The 25,419-nt window shown below is 36.5% G+C and overlaps 1 protein-coding gene across 2 annotated transcripts in view; it reads left to right on the top strand.

Moving 5' to 3' along the window:
- The window catches only part of SALL3 (spalt like transcription factor 3), a 48,788-nt gene extending 24,706 nt beyond the window's left edge, over positions 1-24,082 (top strand). The window contains exons 5-6 of one of the 2 annotated variants that reach the window (XM_071553496.1): positions 546-626; positions 24,015-24,082. In XM_071553496.1, the coding sequence (XP_071409597.1) occupies positions 546-584 (39 nt within the window). In that variant the 3' untranslated portion in view covers positions 585-626; positions 24,015-24,082. Of the gene's footprint in view, positions 1-545; positions 628-24,014 lie in introns of those variants that run through there. The other variant, XM_071553497.1, reaches the window with a different exon arrangement.
- The last annotated feature ends 1,337 nt before the right edge of the window (positions 24,083-25,419 follow it).

The following is a 25,419-nucleotide window of genomic DNA, read 5'->3' as shown; positions in this document are numbered from 1 at the left end:
TACCCTTCTTCCCCCCCAAAAAAAGAATTAAAAGGATGAAAGAATGGTATCTATTTTTAAATATGTATGGGGTTTATTGTATTTATTCTAGGAACACATTAAATAATAAATGTGCTACACAGATAAAAATGGTCAAAGTCTGTTGAATTACAGATGTTTAAAAATAGAACCTTGTAGGAATTCTGTATGATCAGAAACATTGCCAGTTATGATTTTTTGAGGGGAGGGTTATTTTATTATATGAAAATTCTGGCAAGGCTTTCAAACTCTCCAATTACATTTTTCCCATGAGTTATTAAAAAAGAGCATTTATAACAAATAATTGATATAACATTTTTGTCCATTTTTTCTGTTTTGTATATATTAGCTCTCAATATATTATCTGTCCCTTTACCTGTTTTGTCCTTTCTCTCTTGGCAAATATTTTGTTTCCCTAAAGCTGCATTTGTGCTGCATTTGTGTTGTCTTTAATTGACTTCTCTGCATGTACTCTGTCATTTGGAAGATACTGTGTTTTATTTTTTCCTTTTTCTCTAATTCTGCAGAGGTCAAAAGAACTGCCTGTTTTTTACGTCTTTGTGTAACACTAGCATAATGAATGATGAAGCCTTCAGTGATGAGATCAGGTATGTGCATAGTTCACAGGATTTGCTAACAAACATGCTACTTACATTCCCTCCTCCAGATGAAGTCGTGAAGTTTGTCAGTGTTGCTGGTATAGGGCAGCTACAGATTGGCAAGAGGATGGAAGTATACTGATCGTAACTTCACCGTGCCTGCTTTTACACCACTGAAGCTCCATGGACTTCAGTGGAGATACTCCAAGTTGTTCTAGTGCAAGAGGGAGTGCTTCCAGGTTCAGATGTCTTACTTTGCTTTACACATTACCAAAACAATGGCTAGCTATACAGTATTTTAAAGTATGTCTAAGCATTCTGGACTTAATTTTTAAAAAGAGGGAAAACATATAAGACATGTATTTTAGTACATTCCACAGGATTATCCCAGTTTCAAAGGAGCTCCTGAAAGCTGCAAAATACTGCTGTGCCCCTTAATATAGAATTTGATGTTATCACATGAATAATCAGTGTATTCATATAAACAACTAAAAGAACCTGCATGCATAACAGTAGAAGAATGGGAGACTCTTGCTATGACTCTGCTACGCAAGGTAGGCACTCACAAGGAAATGCCTTTCCTTTCCAGATATCAAAATTCAAATTCTATCATCAGATTTATGATAAGAAAACCACATGTTTGTGTGTGTCACAGCATCAGTGTATAGTATTTTATTTTTTCAAAGGGAGAATGTCTCAACAGACAAAGTGACAAATACAAAAGCCAGCATCTTTGCGCTGTGCCACTCACATATTCTGAGGAAGTGGGCAAGTTGCTAGACTCAGATTTTGCTTGAGAATTACATACTTCTGGGGCCTCTGGGAATCAGGGACTGAACTCCCCTTGCAGCTTCAGCTAGCACCTTGTAGTATTGGCATGAGTTGCCCCATCAGTAAGATGGGGTAACACTTTTGTTCCTAGCCCACAGGGGTGTTGTGAGGAATAATTTTATGTGTGTACAGTGTTTCAAGGATGGAAAATGCTTGGTATTATCACTGATTTTAGAGACTTTACAGTACATGCACTATTATTTATTATTCGTACTCCAGTAGTACATATGAGATCCACTCATGACTGAGAGGCCTTATCCCTAAATGTTGTTCAGTCACCTACTTGGGATGAATACAAAATTTTACTCAGTAACATTTTAAAATGGAGCTATTTCATTATCAATATCTATTTGACTACTCTGATGTTTAATTAAATTATTTAGGTGTTCAAATTGATGATCAGTTTTAGGCCATGGCAGAGAATTACCTGGTATCACATTTTGCTTTGAGCTTGTATTGATTTTCAGAAAAAGCACACCAATTTTCTATGGATAATCTAGATTCAAATCTTGCCATCAGTGTACTTTATGCTGTTAAAGCTCAACAATAAAATACATATGTGTGTATGCATTATTACACACCAATATATAATATACCTATAAACATATGTGTTTTAAATTTCTTTAGCTGCTTAGAATTAATTTCAAACTCTGTGTGGCATATTTTGCTCAAACATTGCCCATTTCAGTTGCAACTTAAAACATCGTTAAATAGTGTTGGCCCTCATTAAAGATACAAAAACTGGAAAACTTAACAACAAAAGACATATTGTCACTATCAATATATTTATGAAGGCTTGCAAGGAAAGTGTCTAAGTCTCAAATGTGTTAAGAACCTTCAGTAAGTCATAGAAGTCATTACTAAGATTATGTTGAAATAAACTATTACATTAAAATGAGCTCACTGTATATAAGTAAGTTAAAATGAATAAATATTTCCAAAGCTTGCTATCATTTGGATGCTGAACAGAAAATAATTTGTTTCCCAGATTGGCAAACTATAGTTAATATTTTATTGCAGGTATCTGTTTTACAATACTATGTTAAACAGCCTCTTTATCAACTGTTCATCTGCTAAATATATTAGCTCAATTAATTCTGTTGATACTCTTGGCTTTTTTATTTGATTATATGGAAAGTTTTTGTTTTAGCCTTGCTTAAGTTGTCATCACTTACAGTCTCACTGATTTCACTCAGGCACATCATGGAGTAAAGGTACAAGTAACAGTGGGTGAATCTAGTCTGAAGAATGTCTCTTTTCCCTCTGGGCATGACTGACATCTCTCCACCACTTCATTCTGGTTACAGGCCTTTCTTGTGTGTTGATTAGCACTCGTGGCTCAGCCAATTCTGTCAAACACTTGGCTCTTGTTCTGCTACAGAGTACAACTCATGTGGGACCTATAGATATGCTAATATAAATATTGTAGTTAAGATAGGCTGGTGGTGGAGGGTGTAAGTGAACACCTATGCTGGAGGTCGTATGCCATTACCTCTTGGGTGCAGAAAATAAAATGTGCACATTAAAGGATGCGGTTATCAGGAGGTTTTTATCACTTTATATTCTCAATAATACACCTGCTATAGAAGGTTTGGGTTGAGTTTTTGCTTTTTTAAACAATAATTTTAAGAACAGTTATGAACAGATAGATTAAACAGGAGAACATACCTTTTCAGGTAAGTGTTTTACAGTCTTTTGATTGAGACTTGCCTTTTCTTCTGTTCTGCCCATTTTTTATTAGATGACTCTTCTCCATATAGCCTTCTAGATCACTTGACAGTTAGCATTTAGTCCTTCACCTACATTTTAGTCTGCCATTATCGCATTCCAAACAGGCTTACTGAAATCAGTGAGTTTTATACTAAGACACTAGCTAATGTATCTCATGGGTAGCAGGATCAATTTCCCTGTGCATTTTGGAAATTTTCTGGGAAGAAAATTCAGTTATATCTTCAAACAGTTTCTTGCATATCTTGTGTCACTGAATGTGACATTCATTCCAGTATTTGGCAAGAGTCTGGGCCAGGTCGTATTGTCCCTTCTTATATCTACCTAATTCCAATAATTTCTCTCATTGGAGCTATGAGTAGAAGACACTGCCCAATGAAGCAAAATTCAGCATGTTGAAACTTGGAAGAATTTTAAAATGTTGGTCCAGCTGGGGTTACTGCACACTCACATACTGAGCATTCAAGTTTATTAATGTCATCTTTCGGACCTGTTACACATATAACCAGTTTCTCTCTTAATTCCTTTATATCTGGAGACTCCTTCAGGCTGATCTTGGTCTTCCCTACTTCTTAAAAATAGCATTTTACTTTCCCTAGAAAACCTGCATCAAAATAACATTTACTTAGTGGATAATGTTTTCTATGCAACAAGCAAATTGTAATGAGTAATCAAATTTTACTATTATTTCAATGGAACAACTCACATACAATGCTGAGATAGAAATAAAGTTCAAATGAGTAAAATAAGTAGCTTTTTCTTTATGCCTTTATATCTCTAGTGCTAAATAGAACACAAAGAGTGGGATGTTTTACCACATGAATAGCAACCAATATAGATATCATGACAGTGCTCGTGTTAAGCACAAGCATGGGCCCAGTACCAGAATTAAACATGAGAAAATATAAGAATATAATATACCAGATTTTAAGAATATACATAATAAGGACACAGAAACATACTTCTACACAACTATCCCTCATAATCATGAGGGGTTTGGGTTTTTTTTCAAGGATTCATTTATCTGCAGTCAAGAGCATCTGCAGGAAGTTGAGCAGTGTGTCACTGAATTCAGCTTCTTGTTAGACTTTCTCAACAGCTTATAAAATGCTTATCAAGTTCAGTTGTTAAGATGGGGGAGCTCCTGAACCAGAAATACCTAGTCATTGTTAGTATTTGTGAATATCCCAAGCACATTTTCAGTTTACCCCTACTCCATGTTCTTAGAAAAAACTGGAATGTTTCATTACTTCTAAAGCTTATCATAGGGCTTCAAAACAGGAATGAAAATGACCCTTAGCACATCCTGATATTTGCAATTATAAAGGGACTCATCTTTTCTATTGAGCAGATACTCTAATTTCTACAGAATCACTCTTCATTTACACCAATATGAGCAAAATCAAAGGGCTGTACTGACTGTGTCATTCCTTTTTAATCAGAGGATGACACTTGTCTTTTTTCTTAAACCATAAATTTTTCAGTGCACTTTTCTGTTACAAGTCACACAACGTATTGGAACAAACATAAGATAATCAAGGTAGGTATATCTATATGCCTGTATGTAACAGACCCATTCCTATTCTGAAGGCCACCTAGTTCATCAGAAGCTGCTTCCATACAATTTCAATCACTTTCATTCCCTTGCAGTTAAATTGAAAGGGAATATTGGGATTGGTTTTTGGCCCCAAAATCCTGCCTGGATATTGAATGGGAGTGTGTCCCTCAGCCCATGTCAAAACTGCCTGTGAAGATGTTGCTGGCTGATGGGGCAATTCTTGTCTTCCTGCCCTGGCCATGGTCAGTTTGAGAAAACTATCAAAGCCTATGAGGGCAAATATTCTTTCATGAGGAGGAAAATCTGCTTTTAGACGGAGTCATTTTCTATCCTGCCTTTATCTACCTGTTCTTTTAAAGTAACTGGAATTGACTCTTTATCAGACCACTCCTTTCAGCATTTTTCTTTCTTTCCGTTAGGAATTTGACTCATCTTATGTGGTTTTGTAGTTCACATCTCATGCTCTTGAGAAGTGGTGTTTCTTCCACCAACTCTCATGTGTGAAAAGAGAACTGCTACTTGTAGGTTTTCTGAGGGGGTTCTCCAGATTCTGTGAGGCTGCCAGAACATCTTTTAGCACATGTTTATTCATTATTTTATCTAGGTTTGTGATCTAGCCCATTCTTGTTACAGCATAAGAATATACACATGGTTATTCAGGAATATTATTTCCTGTATGCTTGTGTAGACAGAGTAGTCTCTCAAGTAATGAATGCAATTAGGCTAAGATACACTATGCAGCAATTCAATAACAAAAGTCCTGGGAGGTAGGGGGTGAAGAGGCTTGCCAATTGCTTACACAGTATGCTGGATGACAACTGAAGACTCCATGCTGTGGCGTATTTGGCACATGCTGGCCTTCAGTTACGCCTAGCAGCTTCCAAGGTTTGAGCAGTTCCTTACTAAGGTTTTAATGAAGGAAAAAAAAATTGCATGATGTGCAAATTGCTAAGACAACAGGCTCCATCTAAAATCTCTTTAAGGATGTTCTATCTTACAGAATACCAGCATCCAAGAAAATCAATTTTTCTTCCATTTTTGCCTTAAAAATTGTCAATAGATAGTTTAATTTACCAATTCACTACCCTGAACACAGAGTGGTTGGACTCAAAACTGTAACTTAAATAAAGCACACTCAAAACCTGAAATGCATACAATTTGGCAGATTTGACTTGGGAATTACAACATATTAAGCATTTGGTCTCTGTTTCTCATTTCCATTGTTAAAACATTTAAATATTTATTCTTGAGAAGGTCAGCCATGTTTTAAATGGGCTAAACATTCTACCAGATTCTTAAAATTACATACTCCTACTATGTATGCTTTTGAGAGTAATACATTCCAAAAATGTATTTCAGTGAGACTGCTCTTCTCAGTTTCCCCTTCAAGTGCAATCTCCTGTTGAGGAACCTGTCCTGTAAAATGTAGAGACATTACTCATTTTTTAGCGAAAAATCCTTCAAAATTTAAAGCTTACTTCAAGTCATCATAATGACTATTCAAATGAAAACAAATCCCAGAACCTAGCAAAACTCCACTAGAATAATATGGAACTGAAAGATTGTTATGCCAATACCTCTGAGTCACCTCCTTTTCAAGCTTCTGTTTCTGTGATAGCAATGGGATTTTGCCTGCCAGAGTATTAAGCATTCTTCTACAGTTTCTGAGGAGGTGACTGCCAGTCAAACTTCTTGACTGCTGCTTGGGTTAAGTCTTCAGAGGCTCGAGATACTGATACAGATTACTTAGCATTGATTTTTATGGAGAATGTTAAAATATAAAGTTTCACTCAAACAATTCAAATTAATTACCTTATTTTAGTTGTCTTGAGTTGCAGAGACCAAGGAAAACTTTGGGTAATTAAATAAGAGCCCAAACCAGATTTCAGCTGCTGAAATCATGCCAGAGCTTTGGAAGCTGTGTTGAGATGCCAGTCATGGTCTACAATGTTAGAACTTGGCCACTGGGTTGGGATCGCTGAGCCATACCATACCTGACTGCTGAACAAAACACCCAGTAAATGCCGCGTCTTTATAGGATGTTGGAAAACAGGAAAATAGCCCCTGTTTCTCCACTGCAAGACAGAGATTCGGCTGTTCTCCTGAGCACTTAAAATTGATGTGTTAGTTTTCATAATTAGAGCATTACAGTAAAGCTGAAGCTTTGCCAGGCATTTTGATATGGATTTTTCGTGATTTGTTTTTAACTCATCTATATGCCAGTTCATTAACTTGAGGTAAGCTTTTGTCATCTTGTATTTGAGTTCTACTATCATTATTCTTATAACTGGCTTCTTTCCATGCTATTTTGTACTCTGGCAAGTTGTACTGTTCTGTTCACAGGATGTATTACTGTACAACCAGTTGTAGCATAAGTGAAAGCATTCAGAGAAATCACGAACATCCATCATATTGCTGGGTTTACTTTTTCATACATCAGGTACTGTACTCCTTTATATTCTTACCTTTGGCTGAACAGGGTAGGTTTGTCTCCATTTTTTCTTTCTGTTTATATATACAACTAGGGCACAGCCACTAAATGACCATGTATTTGATAGTTGATCTCTGTACTGAAACCAAACTTCTGCAAGCTTGTGCCCAAGTCTGAAGTTTGCATATCTCCTGAAGTGATGTATCCACCTTATATATTCCTCCATGAGTTGTTTTGTGGTTAATATGTAGGAGCTGGGAGGGTATTATTTTCATTCAGAACGATTCAGAGATTTTAATCACTTATTAAAACTTTGCTACCAAAATCATCAGAAAAGGTTGGTTTAAGTTGCAACAAAAGCTGGAGGCAATAACTGACATAAAGCAAAGTAGGCAGGCTTATCACAGCACAGAAATAAGTAAGCAGAAGATAATAATGACTAAAGGAGGGAAGAGAAGAAAGGATGAGAAGGAAGAGAAGGAAGGGAAGAGAAGAAAGGATGAGAAGGAAGAGAAGGAAGGAAGGAAGAAAGGATGAGAAGGAAGAGAAGGAAGGGAAGAGAAGAAAGGATGAGAAGGAAGAGAAGGAAGAGAAGGAAGGAAGGAAGGAAGGAAGGAAGGAAGGAAGGAAGGAAGGAAGGAAGGAAGGAAGGAAGGAAGGAAGGAAGGAAGGAAGGAAGGAAGGAAGGAAGGAAGGAAGGAAGGAAGGAAGGAAGGAAGGAAGGAAGGAAGGAAGGAAGGAAGGAAGGAAGGAAGGAAGGAAGGAAGGAAGGAAGGAAGGAAGGAAGGAAGGAAGGAAGGAAGGAAGGAAGGAAGGAAGGAAGGAAGGAAGGAAGGAAGGAAGGAAGGAAGGAAGGAAGGAAGGAAGGAAGGAAGGAAGGAAGGAAGGAAGGAAGGAAGGAAGGAAGGAAGGAAGGAAGGAAGGAAGGGAAGGGAAGGGAAGGGAAGGGAAGGAAGGAAAAGGAGGGAAGGGAATGGAAGGAAGGAAATTGAAGGAAATGGAAGGAAATGGAAGAAAGGAAGGAACCAGGGAAGGAAGGCAGGAACCAGGGAAGGAAATGCAAGGAAGGAAAAGGAGAGAAGGAAATGGAAGGGTGATATAAAGTGATAGCTATCTGGGCTGTTCCATATTTAGGAAAAAAAATTCTTTTTATACAATGTCTTCATAGAATACAAGACAGAAGAGATCATGCATATACATTTTGTACAGATTGCAGGCTTTTTATGAAGTGTTTGACTTTGCTTATATGTATTAAAAAACTCCTTACTTGCAAATTTTTATTTTCTTTATTTCACTCTCTGAAAATCACTAATTTTTAATTATCAGCCCTATTTTTGACTCAATGTCAAACTTTAAAGCTGTAATTGCTCCACTGACTGCTATAAATATTGGCCTATTTCAAGTTACGGTGGTACCATAACAAATTACATGGGCTCATTCTGGATACATAAAGTGCATCTCAGCTAAACAAAGCTCTTATCTACGACTATCACCAGCACTTCAGGACGCATTGCCTATGTTTTAATCTCATAAAATTGGTCTTTCAGCCCTACTGGAGGCTCAACAATTGCCATAACAGTGGCAGACTCTGTATTTGATGGATTTGATGTTATTTGGCTTTATTGTCTTTGAAGAAGCTGGGTGGACTTGCTGAAGAAAATTCTTGAAATGCTACTTAACAGATTCAGGGAGAGACTGAGGCTGGGCAGACCACTGAAGTTCAGCAGAGTCATTGCAGTTCTGCTCAGTTTGTATCTTGGAGAGACCAAAAGACTGAAAGGAAGACTGCGAAGCAGACAGCTATGTCTCAGGGATGATGGAAAAAATGTCATAGTGATGTGGGGAAACTCAGCAGACCTTTCTGTTTCTCATTTAGTGAACTGGCTGGAATGAAGAACATACCTACAAGGCTGCTGTAGGCAGAGAATGGAATGTAATAGAGTTGTTCTCTCTACCTTCTTTAATTAAGGATATTTTTTATTTAAAATTTTCTTTAAATAAAAGCTTTTAATCAAATAAAACTTAGCTTTCCTGAGCTGGGGTGGGAAGAGGCTGAGGAGGAGGCAGGTCTGCCACAAAGTTGTAGTTCAAACACAGCCTTGTGACCTTCTGCATATTCACAACATGATAGCCTTCTTAGGCCACCACCAGCTCTAATAAATGCTCTCCATTCATTCAGTCAGTGTACAAAGACAGCCAGAACCTGTTTCTCACTTTTTTGGGCTTCAGCAACTGCCTGCATCTGCCCAGGTAGAGTAAGAAGGAAATAAGGAAGGCTTACATCTGTCCTAGAGAAAATGGTAGTAAAGAAGATATGAGGTAGCTGAGATAGCCCATGCTTGGGGAGGAGGTGAAGGTATTTCTTACAATGTGCATCTCATTGCAGTTAACTGTCTCCAGCCCGATTCCTGACTTTCTGATAGTATTTGAAACTAATAGTTAAATGTTATTTATGGAGAGCAAGGCTTTCCACTCCTATAGACCTTCTCCCATGCAGAATGGACTGTAACTGAGCCTGTAGTTGTATTTGCATTTATATGGTGCCAAATACAATTTAAAATAGTGGTCACATACACATCTGAGGAGGGAGAAGCAGGATGTGGGAAGTGGCTCACACCTACCACCTTTGAGTCTCCCTGGATCTGGATTAGTTTGCATGATTCACATTGTTGATACTTCCTTCTGGATGGAGTAGTTAGGAAATAAGAAAGGATTGAAATGGGATGAAATGAAAATATTATGGTCTGGACAGATAGAATGGATTTACTTATGAGCATTTGTTAACTATCTTCTTGTATATGTGCAAGTCTATTTTGTACCTGTACTCAAGTCAGAATGATACATTTGAAAACTAGATTTAAAGAAAGAGCAAATAATTGTTTAACTACCCCTTTCTGAAATATCTGTATTTTCTACAATGATGACTTGTGTTTTCTTATAACAACAACATCTAAATTCAGCTATCTGGGCTTTGCTTTCTTCTGTATCCCTTGCTTTTGCCAATTTTAGGATCAATCTCCTTATCTAATGCTATTGAGCTCCTGAATACATGTATATTTTCTACTCTTCTCCCCCACTGTTTTCTTCCCTTTAGTTACTACCACTGTTTGTGAACCATTATAACTTTACTTCTGCTGGTTTAATTAAATTTACCTATGGAAAACAAAGACATGAGATCTGGCAGTCAGGGAGCTCAGGGACACTAGGTGGTCTGTTACTGAATAAAGTGATGCTTGAGAGGTGCTATTCTTTATGCATCATCATGATCATCAGATAAGGAAGAATCATATGACACATTGCAAGAATGCTTTGAGGAAAGTGAAATTCTATTCCTTTCCCAACATATTCATAATGATGTAAATGTATATCCCTTTATATGGTGTAAAATAGATTTTCCTTCCTGTTAACAGCTGTACAATTTCTGTTTTGCACACATTTTTTTTCAAAACTGCATAGTTACCTCTGAGTACATTGTTGTTCTTTCCCTTCTCCCTTCTTTAAACTCATTCATTTTTTATTTATTTTATTTGCCATCCTGACCCTTGGAAAGGTTGAAATGATTATTCAGCAGTTGTGCACTGTTGAATTACCCATCTTTTGTTCCATGGTCTATTTTGTTGTTAGTGTACTCCATAGATGCTTTTGACTCAATTATCACTGATATTGTTAATCTCTGGGTTACTCAAGATGAATTCTCAAACTGCACAAAGATGACATTGGTCTTTTCTATTCTTGAAGGACTAATTCTTTTGACAGAAATCCAGGAAACTTCAAACTGTGACTGAATAAGGTAAAAAGGATAGAGCAATGATGTGATACTTTTTATCACACTGACATTGTAACTTGATTCTATTATAACTTCTCTTAGGAATCTGATATCCTAGTCCAATAAAAAGTATGGCAACCTTTATTTTATGTAACAGAAATCTAGTTTGTTAATGTTCACTGCTGAACCTTAGCTGCCATAATGTGGTCAAAGGAGTGCAAAGGGCTGTGCTCTGTTCTCAGACGTAACTTCTGTACTTAGAAGCATAAGGAGACCCAAAGATGTCCAGTGATACGGGGAAGTTTTACTGATTTACTATCTTGATTGGGAAGGGGGAAAACAATTGTCCTGCAGAGTTCTCATGGGAAGACAGGTGTGCTGGAATAGAGGTGTCTCACAAATTCACTAGACTTTTCCAGCACTTGAACTGAAGTAAAGCCTTTGGTTTCATTTTTTGCTTTAGACGGTCAGTAAAAGACCTCTAAACATGCCTTTGGGTATATCAGCACTGAATGCACTCTTGTACTTTAACACTATAAAGGCAAAGCACATGAAAGGTAGGTAAAAGGTGGATTTTTCCATTTAGTCACTGATCTCATTGCGGATTTAATACCACAACTCTAATGCTAATGTGAATGTTAATGTTAATATAAATGTTAATTGTCTAAGCCCATCTCTCACCTTTCTCTTGCTTTTCTGGTTTCCACTCCTCAGCTTCCCCATAGATGTCTCTGATTCCTACCTATTCCATGTTTACCTGCCACAATTCTGCCTAGTTCTTGTCTGCCACTCACATCCCCCCTAAACTCTAATGTAATATTCATATGTGCCTTTATACAAGAACATCTCACTTCCTTGACTCCACTCACAGTAGCTCAGAAGAAGCTGGTTATTCTTTAGACCAAGATTCATTCCCAGTTGCACAGATTCCAACTGGATCTTCTCAGTGAAGTAGTTATGGCTTTAGACTGATTAGATAGCTCAGATAGGACTTAGATACATGGCCATGAAGGAGATTATTCAAAAAGGAGGATTAGACAGATAATAGCTAAATTGGCAGAGACGCTAATCCTGTGCATGTGCAAGACTTAGCTGTCAAGGAACTTCCTCTCTCATCTGTGAGGCTGCTGGGATAAGATAAGTGAGGAGCCTTGCAAGGTGAGGGATGTGTGTGGGGTTAGGCACAGTTCTTATGACTGAGTCCCACTATTAGCCTTCACAGCACTCCTAAAATGGGAGTGGGCTTAACCTGCTAGAGATGATGATATAGTGTACTAAGAGTCATCAGTCAATTTTTAGTATTTAAAAAAAAATACACAATACACATGGATAGATTTGTATGTAAAGTAGATAGGTATTCATAGGACCTTGTAAGATGACTTATGCCTGTATGTCTGTTTCATCTGTCTTAAACAAGTTTACCGTGCTACTATAACATAGCTCTTTCCAGTGCAAGTACATAAACGGACAGGGATGTTCTTTGTTTTCCCTCTTTTTTTTTTTTTTTTGGTGGGGTTGGGGTAGGGTACAAGTGGTGGTGACATCAATAATATGTAAGGATTTGATATTTGGTCATAGGTACTATGTTACTTAGTCCTTCCAGTAGCTCTAAAACATTGAGACGTATTTGCCAAAAGGATCACAGTCTTACATTATTTTTTTTAAAAAAAGACTTTATAACTCTGTCTTCGACCATAGCCTTTTTTAATTTAGTGTGATTTCTTTATCATTTGTACTGACAGTGTACAGATCAGTGCAGATTTTATTTGTCTAATGCTCTTCATCTGTACGTTTAGGAATTATCATGATTTGGTTTTCATTGTTCCATATTGAGCCTAGTTCTCTTTTTCCCATCTTGTTTTCATTCCTTTCAAAGGATGCAATGTCTCTTATTTTCCAGTATTCTCTGTGATATTCAACACTAGATGTAATCAAATATTCTTAAACTTACCACAAAAAAATCATATTTGTTTCATTTTATTTTTTTGATTTGGCTATTATTTGACTTGCCATTGTAGAGGTCTTAGGCATCAGCTGTGGTGTTTTCCTTCAGTAGCAATTCTATTTCCCTTTCAGATAGATGACCATTTTGCAGAAGCGAAGAAGAGCTAAAAAGAACAGAAATTTCACTACAAATGTTTAGTTTATTCTAACTGAAACAATATGTGCAGTTTTTATTTACACACTTCATATGATAAGCTTTCAGAGATCCTGTAAAATGAATGTTTTAGTATTCTTTTGTTATTATTTTTCATTTCAATGCAATAGATCTAACCTTTCAGGGTATTTTAAAACTTCAGCTGACTTGAAATCAAATTGCTCTTTCCAAATTCATACCCATAGATCAAAACATTCACTTGCAAGGTTTTGCACTATTTAACTCAATTCAGTCTTTGTGATCCATGGTTCTCTTTATCTCCTAACTAATTCCACTGTAAATGCACTCATGAAGTGAAATATGTTTATGTACTGATTACAGCACAATATGGTGCTGTTTACAGTTAAAATGGGTGTTTGAATTTTTAATGCCTGGAAGAAGGACTAAACCCTAGATCTTCAGATGGAGACAGAGATTCGTGATACATACATACAATCATGAAGTATTATTGAACCTGGCTCAGCCAAAATAGGCATGACCAAAATCCACTAAAGTAACAAAAATACTTTCTATGCATTTAAACATAAAGATATAATTGCATCAAAGAGTGTCATTAAGCTCTTACCACTTACAAGAAAGCCAGCAAAGAATATGGCCCTGTGTTATGCTAGGCTGTCCTCTTAGAACTCTGTGTTGTGTGCTTGCTTGCTTTGTCTATAGTAAAATAGAGGAGCTCAGTATCTCTTTCCACTTACTTGTGGCCTTACTTATGTCTTGGCTTCAAGGGAAGTCAACAACTTGATAAATCATCTGAACCATTTCCTGTATCACCCTTTTTTTTTCCTTGTAAGGTTGAATTCTCTTTAAATTGTCTCAGAACTGGAATCTGGAGTGAGATGCATGTATTTAAAAATATAATTTTTGAAATGTAAACATTATGGTTTCAAATTTAAAATATCTGCCAAATTAAGTACATAAATTTGTACTCTTTATGAGTCTCATTTACTTTGCTGTTTTTTCTAAGTCACCACATCTTTGTTACTCAAAAAATAAATACCTATAATCATTGTGATGTGGAGGAATTTCCATTTTTGAAGTTTTCCTGACTGACAATAAGAGAGCAGTGCTTCTCAGAAAAAACAGCCAAAAACATTGTGCTTATTCTGCATTGCATTTGCTTAGTTTTATCTGGGGTACTTCATTTTTAGACCAGATCTACTTGTCTATATTTACTCATGGTCAGACTTTTCTGTTTTTGTTTGAGTCACATTACATCTAAACATTACTGAAAAATTGTTTGCATCATTTAGATTGGAAAAATACTATTTTATGTACTCACAGATTTCAGTGAGACCATTAATCTTGGGGTGAGCTATCTTTCTGGGCTATTTTTCCTACTGTTTGTAAAACAGTATTTGAGTAATACAGATTACCTGAGGTTGAAGGGAGCATCCTGAAAAAATGTGTCAAGCCAAACAAAAATGACATGTTAGAAGATTATGGTTGCAAATTCTTAACAACAGAAGTGAATTTATCCAGCTTAATTTTAAAATTAAACATATAAAATAGTAGAATAATAATAGTCAATGTTTTTACCTATGGTGAGGAAACAAGCCATGAGTTGTCTGGTTGCCTAGGACAGTCAGCAGCCACACCTGATTTGGCATGACTGCACAGCTGACCAGTTTCACTACAAAATAAGAGCATAGTTTATGGATTAATAGATTCAAAGGAACTTTGATTCAGTACAATTAAAAAAAATTCAGTAAACGAATTGCCTTTTAATGCTTCTTAATAGCAGGAAAATTATCTTGCAGAGAATTAGGTACAGTTCAAAACTTTTCTCAGCTGCAACTCTAGAACCACACTTAAGACTAATAGGCTATTTGCAATTGTAACTGAGTAAGCTTTGACCTTCTCTGTAATAAACTATTATTTTCCTGACTGCCAAATATTTATAATTATGAAATTTAGGGAAATTAAAAGAGACAGTTTAAACAAACCTGAGTAAAATAGCTGAGTTTTCATGTATTTTTTAATATTAACTTAATTAGTATTTTAATATTAATCAAAAATGCTGCTCATGAAGACTTCACCAGTGCTGAAACAGGGAGTGCACATTAATATGGGAATGGATATCTTAAAACTTCTTATTTTGAATGACTGATGCAAGTTTGACTCTTTTTAAAGGTACTGCCTATAGGATGCATCCTTTTTAAAGATCACAGTTTTGTAAAAATGTACCTTACTTATATTTACACTATTCTTTAATCAAATGTTATGGATTAAAGTTACTTACAAATAGGATGAGTGGAGTTCAAAAAATAAGAGTTCAGAACAAAGCACTTTTCCAGGCTATGAGCCTTACTAGAGAATGACTGTACCAATTTGAATTAAACTTGACTGGAAATTTAGGTATGGATTCGTGCCTGTCACTCTTGGGTATGGAGGAAGGGTCGAAAGGAAATATGATCAAAGTTAGAGACTTTATTGCAAGTCAGGAAGATCGAGACAATCCTGGCCATGAACAAAAATATTAAACTTCTAGTTCTTGTATTAGAACTTTGACACATGTATATGCTGGTGCTGAACAATTCAGCCCCAGGAAAGCAACGATTTCATTGCTCAAAATACAAAAACACATTGCTCAAAAATTACTGAACTTCACAGGATACAGGATTGAAATTTAAAATCCTCTGATTTCAATATTTGCTGTACGGGAGATAAAGCAATAATGAGGAGCAGTTATAAAAGATAATAAAGCTTTGTGGAAAAAAGTGGATGAAGTAGCTTAAGCTACACATGAAATGTTGGGATGGTTGGTATACCTGAATATGCTTAGGGCATAGTTGGGGGCTTAGACCCAGAAGGTTTTTTTACAAGCTGGATGAAAGAGTTATTGATAAAAGCCTATTTAGCTGCCCCAGTTCTGCTGGCATCTGTCAGGAGCCTTCTTGCTAAATAAATGTCTACTTTTCCCTTTCTATGTACTGTGCTGGTGGGTTGTGTAATTGATTTTATAATAAAAAGGCTCCTTAAAACATCAAGAATTGCTTCTAATCTGAATTACCAAAGTTTCACTCTGGGAATGTATATCTAGATTATGCTATGTTACTTTTGAAGAGGAGACAGATGTTTGTGGCTGTGAAACAGATATTTCAGTATACTGGGCTTTTTTCTTGTGTAGTTCACTACTCAGCCAGACTTTGGGTACAAGGCAAGAGACATATGGGCAGATTTTAACTCCTGACAAAGGAAGCGTGTTTTCACAGAATCACTGCAAGTGAGATTATTGTATTTTCAGGAAGGCAGAAATTAGTAAATAAAAAAAATTCTCCTAGAACACTTTATTTGGAGCAGCAAAATTTGGAATCAAAACATTCTATAACATAGTGGATATATTTCTCTATGTGATGCCTTTATTTCCTAAAGTAAGATTCAGAAGAAAAATGAATACTAAAAACGTCATTCAAGGGGGAAAAGAAGGAAAAATACATATTCTCGGAGTCACCTCTCATGTTGTCATCTTGTGGATGAATTTTATTTACCTGAGACAGATATCAGAAGGCAAATTCGTGTTTGGAGACTTTATTCATGAGACATGCTTTTGTGCACATGGAAATATGTATGCAGTCCAGTTGACTATAGGCTTTCTCCACATGAATATGACCTGTATATTAGCATTATGGAAACCTCCTGAGGTACCCACCAAATAAAATAGCAGATGGACAAGGCCACTTAATAGCAGTCATCACTCTTCAGCTGACTTAACTGAAGCTAAAATGGTTTCCATGGTACAGCTGCTCTGGCAAAAAGGAAGTTGAGTGTCAGAGAGTGCAAGCAGTGCTTTAGACATGACTCCCATCAGAGGGAATGCATCTTACTTTGATAACATGGATAGAATTTTTTCTGACTGCAGAAAAGCTTATTGAGAGTTGTGTAGAGTAAAGTCTAGGGATCGAGGTCATAGAAGGATAGAATGGTTTGGGTTGGAAGAGACCTTAAAAATCAACAACCCTGCTGCCATGAGCAGCCACTAGATGCATAACAGTTTTCAAGGTATTCTTAGACCTGGCAGAATGCCCAACCTCATTGATGTATATTCACTGCAGAGTGAAGGGGAACTTACCCAGTTTAAAAACTGCCAGACAATTGTACTCACAGTCCACATGCCCTGGTTATTATAATAACCGTATTGCAAAAATTGCTCTTTTAAGTCTGATTTGTTTTTAAAAGAGGAATTAAAATCTTCTGTTCTCTGGATATGGCACCCTGCTCTAAGCAGACATGAAGTATTTGTGTCTTCAGAATGGGAGGGTTGGTTGCTCCCTTAACAACTTTCATTGTAACAGATTAATAGGAAGCATTAACATTTATACGTGTTTTTAAATCCCTCTTGATTTTGCAAAGCATTTACTACAGCAGTATTTTCTGACCTGGAGATCTATACAACATAGAAACACTGTCAGTCATCTTAAATGTGTTCTTTCTATTTCATAGGGCATCTCCTCAATTTTGTAGTGCAACTTAGCAATGATATGATAATTATATCATGTCACCTCCTACTCATCTGCCTTATAAAAATCTCTCCCCATGTGGAATTATTTCTTGGCATCTGATCACTTGACTGTAAGTCCTTTCAGTTTATTGTATTTCTGCCCTGTTTTGTAAGAAGTGCTGACAGACATAAGCAGGATCAAAACTGAAGGGTACCTATTGATTTATAGGACCATATGATAAATGTCTTCTATAAAGTGTCTTCTATTCCATCTCTTAATACTTCCTAAAACACTCTGTTTGTTGATGATGACTTTATTTTCATTTTTAACTTACAGCTGCACATTGAGCAGATGGCTTCATTTGAGCCACACACAATGCTTTCTAGGTCTTTTTCTTGAATGTTTACAGTGAATTCAGAAAAGTCCAAAACACCCACGGAGCTCAAAGGGGAAAATAAATAAGAACTGCTGAGGAAGGCTCAGAGGCTGGCAAGATGCTACAATCTAGTAGTCTTCAGTGTAACTTGGGAAAAAAAAAACAACAGACATTTTTATGATATACAAACATACTAAAATAATAGTGCTAATATCTTTATTTAGTTAAACTGACCGTATGAGATGTAGCTGTCTTTCTTGGAAGAAAGATGATGTAATTAGAGCATTAAACATTTTGAGCAGGTCACAAAGCTATTTATTTCTCATTTCACAGACCAGAAAATTTCCATAGCTGGATATTTCTGGTCTTCTTGAGGCACATAGAGCCATTAGTGATTAGCTTAACTGAGAATCACATCTTTATTTAGGAGATTCTGTATGGAATCAGGATCCATTTCAGTTACTTAGCTTTCAAGGCCTTTTCCTCTGGGTCTAATGGTAATGTTGCTGGGGGCAATGACTCCTTACACAAACCAAAGAAAAGTAACAGAAGAGAGCCCAGCAGTGACAGCAGGACTGTGAACAGGGATGTTCCCATTGCTTATCTCCTTCTCCAGAAAGTCACACATGGAAGAGGTACAATAGCATAGTACCTTTTGTTAAATCTAGAAGTAGAGTGTCAACAGCTATCTCAGCTTAATCTCTTGAATCCTTCAGTGGTGCAAACAGGTACCAATTGGGTGTAATGTCTGACATTTAGCACGTGTGGTCTTGACTCCATATTCAAATACATAAGCAGAAGACATCTACAACATAGCCCTTTAAAATCCTGCCCTGAATAAAAGACTAACCGTGTGTGAAGAGCTCTATGTACCTGCATTTCTTGCTGACCACATATATAGCTGAACCTCCTGTAAGATGTCTATAATATTTCAGTAGATCATGTGCTTCTTATGGAAACTCTTAAAAGTTTGAATAGAATGCATATCATCGCACATTAAATTCTATTTTTGTTATTGTATTCTGGTGTCTGGTCTCTACATTTCATTACATTTCTCAAGAACTATTTATTTCTGTAATGCTTTTCCATGGCAATATAAATCTATTCAAAGCAATAATTGGAATGGGCACGAACTTAAGCATTTTGTTAAAGTAATCTAACCTATGCAGTTGAAATACTACTTTTGTGTATTATTGCAGTTTTTGTTGTGCAGGTAAAAACTGAGGTTGTTTGCTGGAAATAATGTGGCATTGAAAAAAGTTCTATTCTAGCTACCTTACAAGTAATTTATGCAGATTGCTTTAAGAACAACTACTTACAGGCATTACATGCTAGAGCAGACTTTTTCTTAAAAATCCATTAGGGAATTAAAGAAAACCATATTCAGTTACTGAGTCTGTTGTGTGAGCTGATGAATAATTTGACCATTTTATTTTTGCAAGCTTGTATGTTTGTAGATAATAATTTATATCTAGTGTGGGCATTTTTGTTGTAAAAAATGTTTCTCCTGCAATAGGAATTTACTTAAGGAAAAACAGAGAATTCCATGTCCAGCTGTCCTAGGTCAGTAAACACTTAAAAAAAGATTTCTGTGAGGCTCTTGAAGACTTCCTGTATGTAGGAACCATTTCTTGTCATATAGCAAAAGAGGACATTCTCAGGGAAATGAGGATGAAAACTGCTTTAGGCAGATGATAGTAGTAGACAGCTAGATTGGGGAAAATCTTACAAAATCCTACTAAAAGGGAGGTTTGTATATTTGTTCTGAATTACGTTAGGGACAGTCTGTGTCATGTTTTTCAAAATGGGCCTATTTACAGAGCCTTTGTCCTTAACAGCTACTCATCTTGAAATGTCTCTGTGAAAAAACCCAATACGCCAACCTTTCTGACAAAAGAGTTGAAATAAATTCCATCAATAATTAAGGTGTAAATGAGCAACAGTAGCTCAATGACAAGACCTGTAGTTTATGAGGGGTAAAGCTGAATGATTAAGTTTTGAATAATCAGGAGGCTACTGAGAAAGGCTTTGTCTAGATTCTCTGGTCCTCTCTTGAGGAATACTACTACTTACACACAGTATGTCTAAACTAAGAAGAAGTAGCTTCAAGAAATGTTAAGTAACAGGTTGAAGTAATTTTTTTTAATTATATAAGCTAAAAATCCAAATGAAAAATCTGAGCTGGCTGTGGGCAGCCCAAGAGTTAGTGAACATGTTTGTGTTAATTCATCTTTCTGACCAAGATGACTAGAAGTGGCATTTTACAAGGACATAAGAGGCTTGATTCTGTCTCACATATGTACATATTTAGTATCATCTGAGATGCCCTCATGTATCTTCCTTGGGCCACCACTTCAGAAATGTGTACACCTCTTGTGATCCTGTATTATGTTTGCTGGGCCCTTGTAGAGATCTTGGCCATCTCAGGCACCAGATGTCTGTTTTTATGCAAATGAATTGTGCACAAAATGACAGCTGGAGGAGCCTTTTTCTTATCCAGTATTATGTATATAGAAACAGTATACGCAGTTTTTTGTGGGTGTGTATTATGCAGTGTGTTTTATGGGGACATTTTTAATGTCTGTAATGGACTGATAGTGAGATGTAGCTGAGGAACGCAGGTAGTGACAATAACCCAAACTGCCACAACTGGTTTTGCAGTGAACAATTCAGAGCCCCTTCTTCTTTTGCTTAGGGTGCTGAAATTCAGGGGTTTTTTTGATTTGTTTTAATGAGCTACTGGATGTCAACAACTTAAATCTTTACATCATAACAATGCTGCAATACTTAAACATGGTTATTAACAAGGGGTGAAAGTATTAATTTTTAATTAGGGAAGACAAAACTAGGTTAACAGTTTATGCTACTCCTATGTATTTTTCATTTGGCTAGGCCCTTAGTTAATTACGACTTTAGGGACAAAACAATATTCCCTCACCCAAAGACTGTACCATTATCCGTAATTATTTGCATATTTTATAATATCTGCATTCAGGAGGAGATAGAGGACTAAACTGAAACATGGATTAATCTGAAACATGGATTCAAATATTATCTTTGTTTAAAGAGACAATATTCTCCAATGGCTAGACTCAATACTATTGACTACTCCCTGTTTTTTAGCCAAAGCTTCCATGTCTTCCATGAACCTCAAGCTTTAGTTTCTAGCCAAGGTGTTAATTAAGACTGATTGAGTTAAAATGTCTATAGAATCCAAAGTTCCATTTTCTCACTGGAACAGCTTTGAAAGAACTGGTCCTGTGATCCTCTATCTTCATCAATTCTTTGGACTTATTCAGAAAAGTATACAAATCTTAGAAGGCATGGGTGGATACCTGTTTGATAGTGTTGGTTAGTACCTCAGTTTTCAGGACTCTCTTTCCCATCAGCTTCTCCAGCACTGGTGCTTCTTGGTCTATGCTGCTGATGGTCAGGCTGGACAGGTGATTGCTGCTGAGTATCCTCAAACTCCCAGTTCTGGGTATTCTTTTTTTTTTTGCCTCTAACATTCTTATTCTATATCTAAATGTTTGCTATCCAATCATGATTTTTGGCCAGGACTTCAACGATTCTTTGCTGACAATTTCCAAGGCTGCAAAAAGCTACCATGGGGGTCATTAGCACAAATCCATAAACAGCTGCTGTGAAAGGGGTTTCTTTTGCCAAAGATAATAAAACTGTGAAGGAAGTAGAGTTGTACCAAATAAGTCAAGAAGAGCAGCACTTTTTCTGTAAATGAAATCAGGCTCTGCTGGGAACAAGGACTTTTCCCTCTGTATTGAGGTTGGTGGTTCAGCAGCCTGGTGCCTGAGCAGTCTCCTGGAAACTGAAGCTGAAGTAGGAGGGATTTGCTTCTGAAAGAAGAAAGACTGAAACTTAATAACCCTTCTGGAGGATGCTGAAGGAAGTGCAAGAGCCAGAAAGAACAGGGTTCCTACACACATAAATACTTTACATGCCAATCAGGGTGCAGTCATGTATATATATTGAGGTTTATACAGCTCATCTGCCCATTGCATGCTGCAGAACATTAGGTGCTGAGAGACCATAACTGATCTGGTACAGCAGGTTTTATATCCTCCCTTTTCCTCTTTTTGTCCTACCTGATAAACTGGTGCATGGTGAATGCACACAGGTGCTTATATCTAATCCATGCTTTGTGCTAGGCCAGAAAATTAAGGATTAGATGAATTTTTAAGTAACTGGAATGTCACTCAATTGAGTACCAGATCAGTGCTCGAGTCAGCTACCCAAGGTGAAGGATGAAGCTTTTTATCCACCCATGTAGCATCCAGTGACTTCAGGGAAAAGGAAGTGAATTGAAAAAAATATCTTCAGGTTAAGTATGTTCCTTTATAGATGAAGCACAAAATTAATGATTGTGGATGTCTGAACATGTCCAATGCCCCTGAAATCAAATTTTTAACTGCAAAGGAAATCCTACTCATCTTCAGAAATACAAAGATCACAGAGGAGGTAGCAGAGGATGGGATTAAAATACATATGATGGACATCTTTGCAGGCGCATTGAACAATTGTCGGATTCAGTACAAGAGAATGTAACTTCAAGCATAAAGTGATAAGCAATTAAGTGATGTGACCTAGAGGAAAGTTAGCCAGCAAATATCTTTCTTTAAAATCTGCTTCAGAAGACAGCATACTAAAATATTTAACTTTATAGATTACCATTGCTGCTGTTTTCTTTCTGTGTAAATAAGTATAATACAAACCTGGATAGCAGCACTACCTGTTTAAAGATACGGTACCTACAGCTGGGATTTTCCATGCAACATGATGATAGTGAAATTGAGGACAGCCCAAATCAAAGTAGTAAGTCTTTTGGACTTTAGCATTAATTTTTGATAAAAATTGTATAAGATAATCAATATAATTATATAACACAATTATATAAGTAAAATATATATTTATTCCATAATTTATAAAATATGGAATATTAATATAAGAAGAACTGGGACCTAAAAAAATGAGAATATTACAGGATTTTTTAAGGTAGCTTCTAGTGAAGGATGGCCTGTTCTGTGGTATAAAGATTCTACTATCAGCTGTCTCCAATTTAACTAAACTTTTAATCAAAGAAATACACCATGGAGAATTGGAAGAACGTGGGATTTATTTGCTTGCTCACTGCAAAAACTTTTCTGTTCCTTCTAAAAATGAGATTAGGAAAAACACATCACTTTGCCCATGTTAACTGAGAGTAGAATTCTTTCACTCAGATGTCCTTATGTCTTCATGGCTAGGAACAGCAATTTGAGGATTAACGTGGCACTGCAGCACTTTCTTTCAGGGATGTGTCTTTTGTCATTATTGCACATTAACTGCTAAGATGGGGGCCCACCATAAGTCTTTAGAAAATGTCTATCTTTATATGCTCTTTGCACAGTTTTTAGGCTGGCTGCTGCATTCATGGAAGGGCCTGTTTACAGGGAGTGTGCTCTTGCTTTTTACAAATATTCTTCCTGGCTTATGTGATACAAAAAATGAGACCAGGCACATTTCCTCTTGCCATTTCAAGGTTTCCCATGTACAAAGGAGAAAAATGTCTAGGTGGATAGGAGGGAGAAGGAACAAGGGTCTATACTAGGATGGTAAAAAGAAAATTAAATGAGAAAGGATCTGAAAGGTTAAACTGGCAGACCCTGGGATAGACTCTGACTGAGAGAGTAGGGGATTCAGACTGAGGACAGAAAGGGTGCCTGAGACTTAGTAATGAATTCAGGGGCAGGATGGAGGAGAGCATTCCATCCACATAACCTCAGAGACTAAAACTAGCATGTCAGAGGTGAAAGTATGGAAAGAAGAGGTGTGGAAAGTCTAATGATTTGCCTGACTTTAGCTAAGCCAAGAGTTTAAAGAAAAAAGTAGTCTGTGTTTAGTGTATCTAAATGGCACCATAGAGTGTATAGAGGTGCATTAAGATTGTGTGGGTTTTGAGGTCAAAAGATGATGCTATTTTTTTGTTTTTGTAAACTAGACTAATAGAGAAATGCTGAGGTTTGGTGAGGCTTTTTTTTTGGTTGGTTTATTTTTTTCCTATGTGCAATTTTGAAAAGGAATGAGTTCTTTTTGTTTATTTTTTTTCTGGCAAGGATAAAAAGAATCCTGCTCCTTAAAGTGCAAGCATTTATGAGGACGCAGTGAAAACAAGAGCCTGAAAACCCTAGGAACACTTACAGTGCTTGCCTTGAAGCATGTGTTACACCCTGCATGATACCAACCACCTAGAGGACTGGTGTACCACAGCACATGCAGTGATACCCTGCAGTGTGGTCTCTTCTGATATTTATACAGCCTAGAAAACACAAAGACTCAAGGGAAAAATGATCACGAAATATAAATACTTTCTGGTAGAATAAGGAGCAATGGTCTGAAACTAAGAGAGGAAGCATTTAGAATTGCTATTAGAAAAATGTCCTTAATGGGGAGAGCAATTGGGCAGAAGAGCAGATTACAAAGATCAAGGAGCTGCAGCTATTTTAGGTTACATTAAGCTAAGAATAATAGCAAAAGTCAACATTACCTGTGGAGGTTCACTTTAAGTGTTTCATACTTTTAAAGGGTAAGATTTTTTAATTATAATATACAATTACTAAAGAATATTTTTATCCTAATTATTTTTAAAGGAATAGATATAATAAATAACAATTGCAACCAAATGAAAATGGATTGGGAGAAAACCATAGGAAACTGAAAAAGTATCTGAAATTCTTCACCAGCATGAAGATACCGTACATGCTCTCATGCTATTTCTTGGTTACTCTTCTGGAAAACTTACAATCCTGAGTACCATGAACTGAACTACCTGGGAGAGCTGAGCCAGTTGTGACAGAGGAGATATGTTTAGAAATGTCCAAATAATGTGCAATCTCACTTTTCCACTAGGGTGAAGCTTTTAATTTCTGAAACCTGTCTGGTCTGTCATGCTTTGTGCCCGGAGGAGTAGTCATATGGCAAAAAGGAAGACTAGATGTGTTGTAGCACCAAAGAATATGTTCAATAACTGTGTCATTTAACAAAGGCAGACCTCAAAAACCTTTGCAATGTTAATAGGTGTCCTTCTGTTTGCATGCAGCTTATTGCTTCTTGCCTTTCTATTGAGCCAGATTCTTGGTCATGCACTAACACTAAATTATGACAGTAGTAATAACAAAAATGCTACATTGTTATACAGTTTTGGCTTATATCATGATTTGATATACATTATTTGAAACAAAGAGAGGCAAGCATAATACCCAGTGCAAGATGTTGCAGAAATAAAATAATAATCTCATAATGTTGCTTTGTTTCTGATTTTTAATAGCAGGCAACATCTGGAAAAAGTAAATGTTATCTAATTTCATGAAGAATCAGAAAAGCTATGTACCAAAACCTTTTACAATTGAAAATAATGGATGCCTGCGGAAATATTTTTGAGTTATGATAGAAAGGAAATTTTTATCGTTCTTAGCTACTCATTTACACCATTGATATTAAAATTTAATCCATGTTAGCACA

The sequence above is a fragment of the Pithys albifrons genome, chromosome 4 (assembly GCF_047495875.1).
Source record: "Pithys albifrons albifrons isolate INPA30051 chromosome 4, PitAlb_v1, whole genome shotgun sequence".
NCBI classification, from domain to species: domain Eukaryota; kingdom Metazoa; phylum Chordata; class Aves; order Passeriformes; family Thamnophilidae; genus Pithys; species Pithys albifrons.
This window is presented reverse-complemented; position numbering and strand designations above follow the sequence as displayed.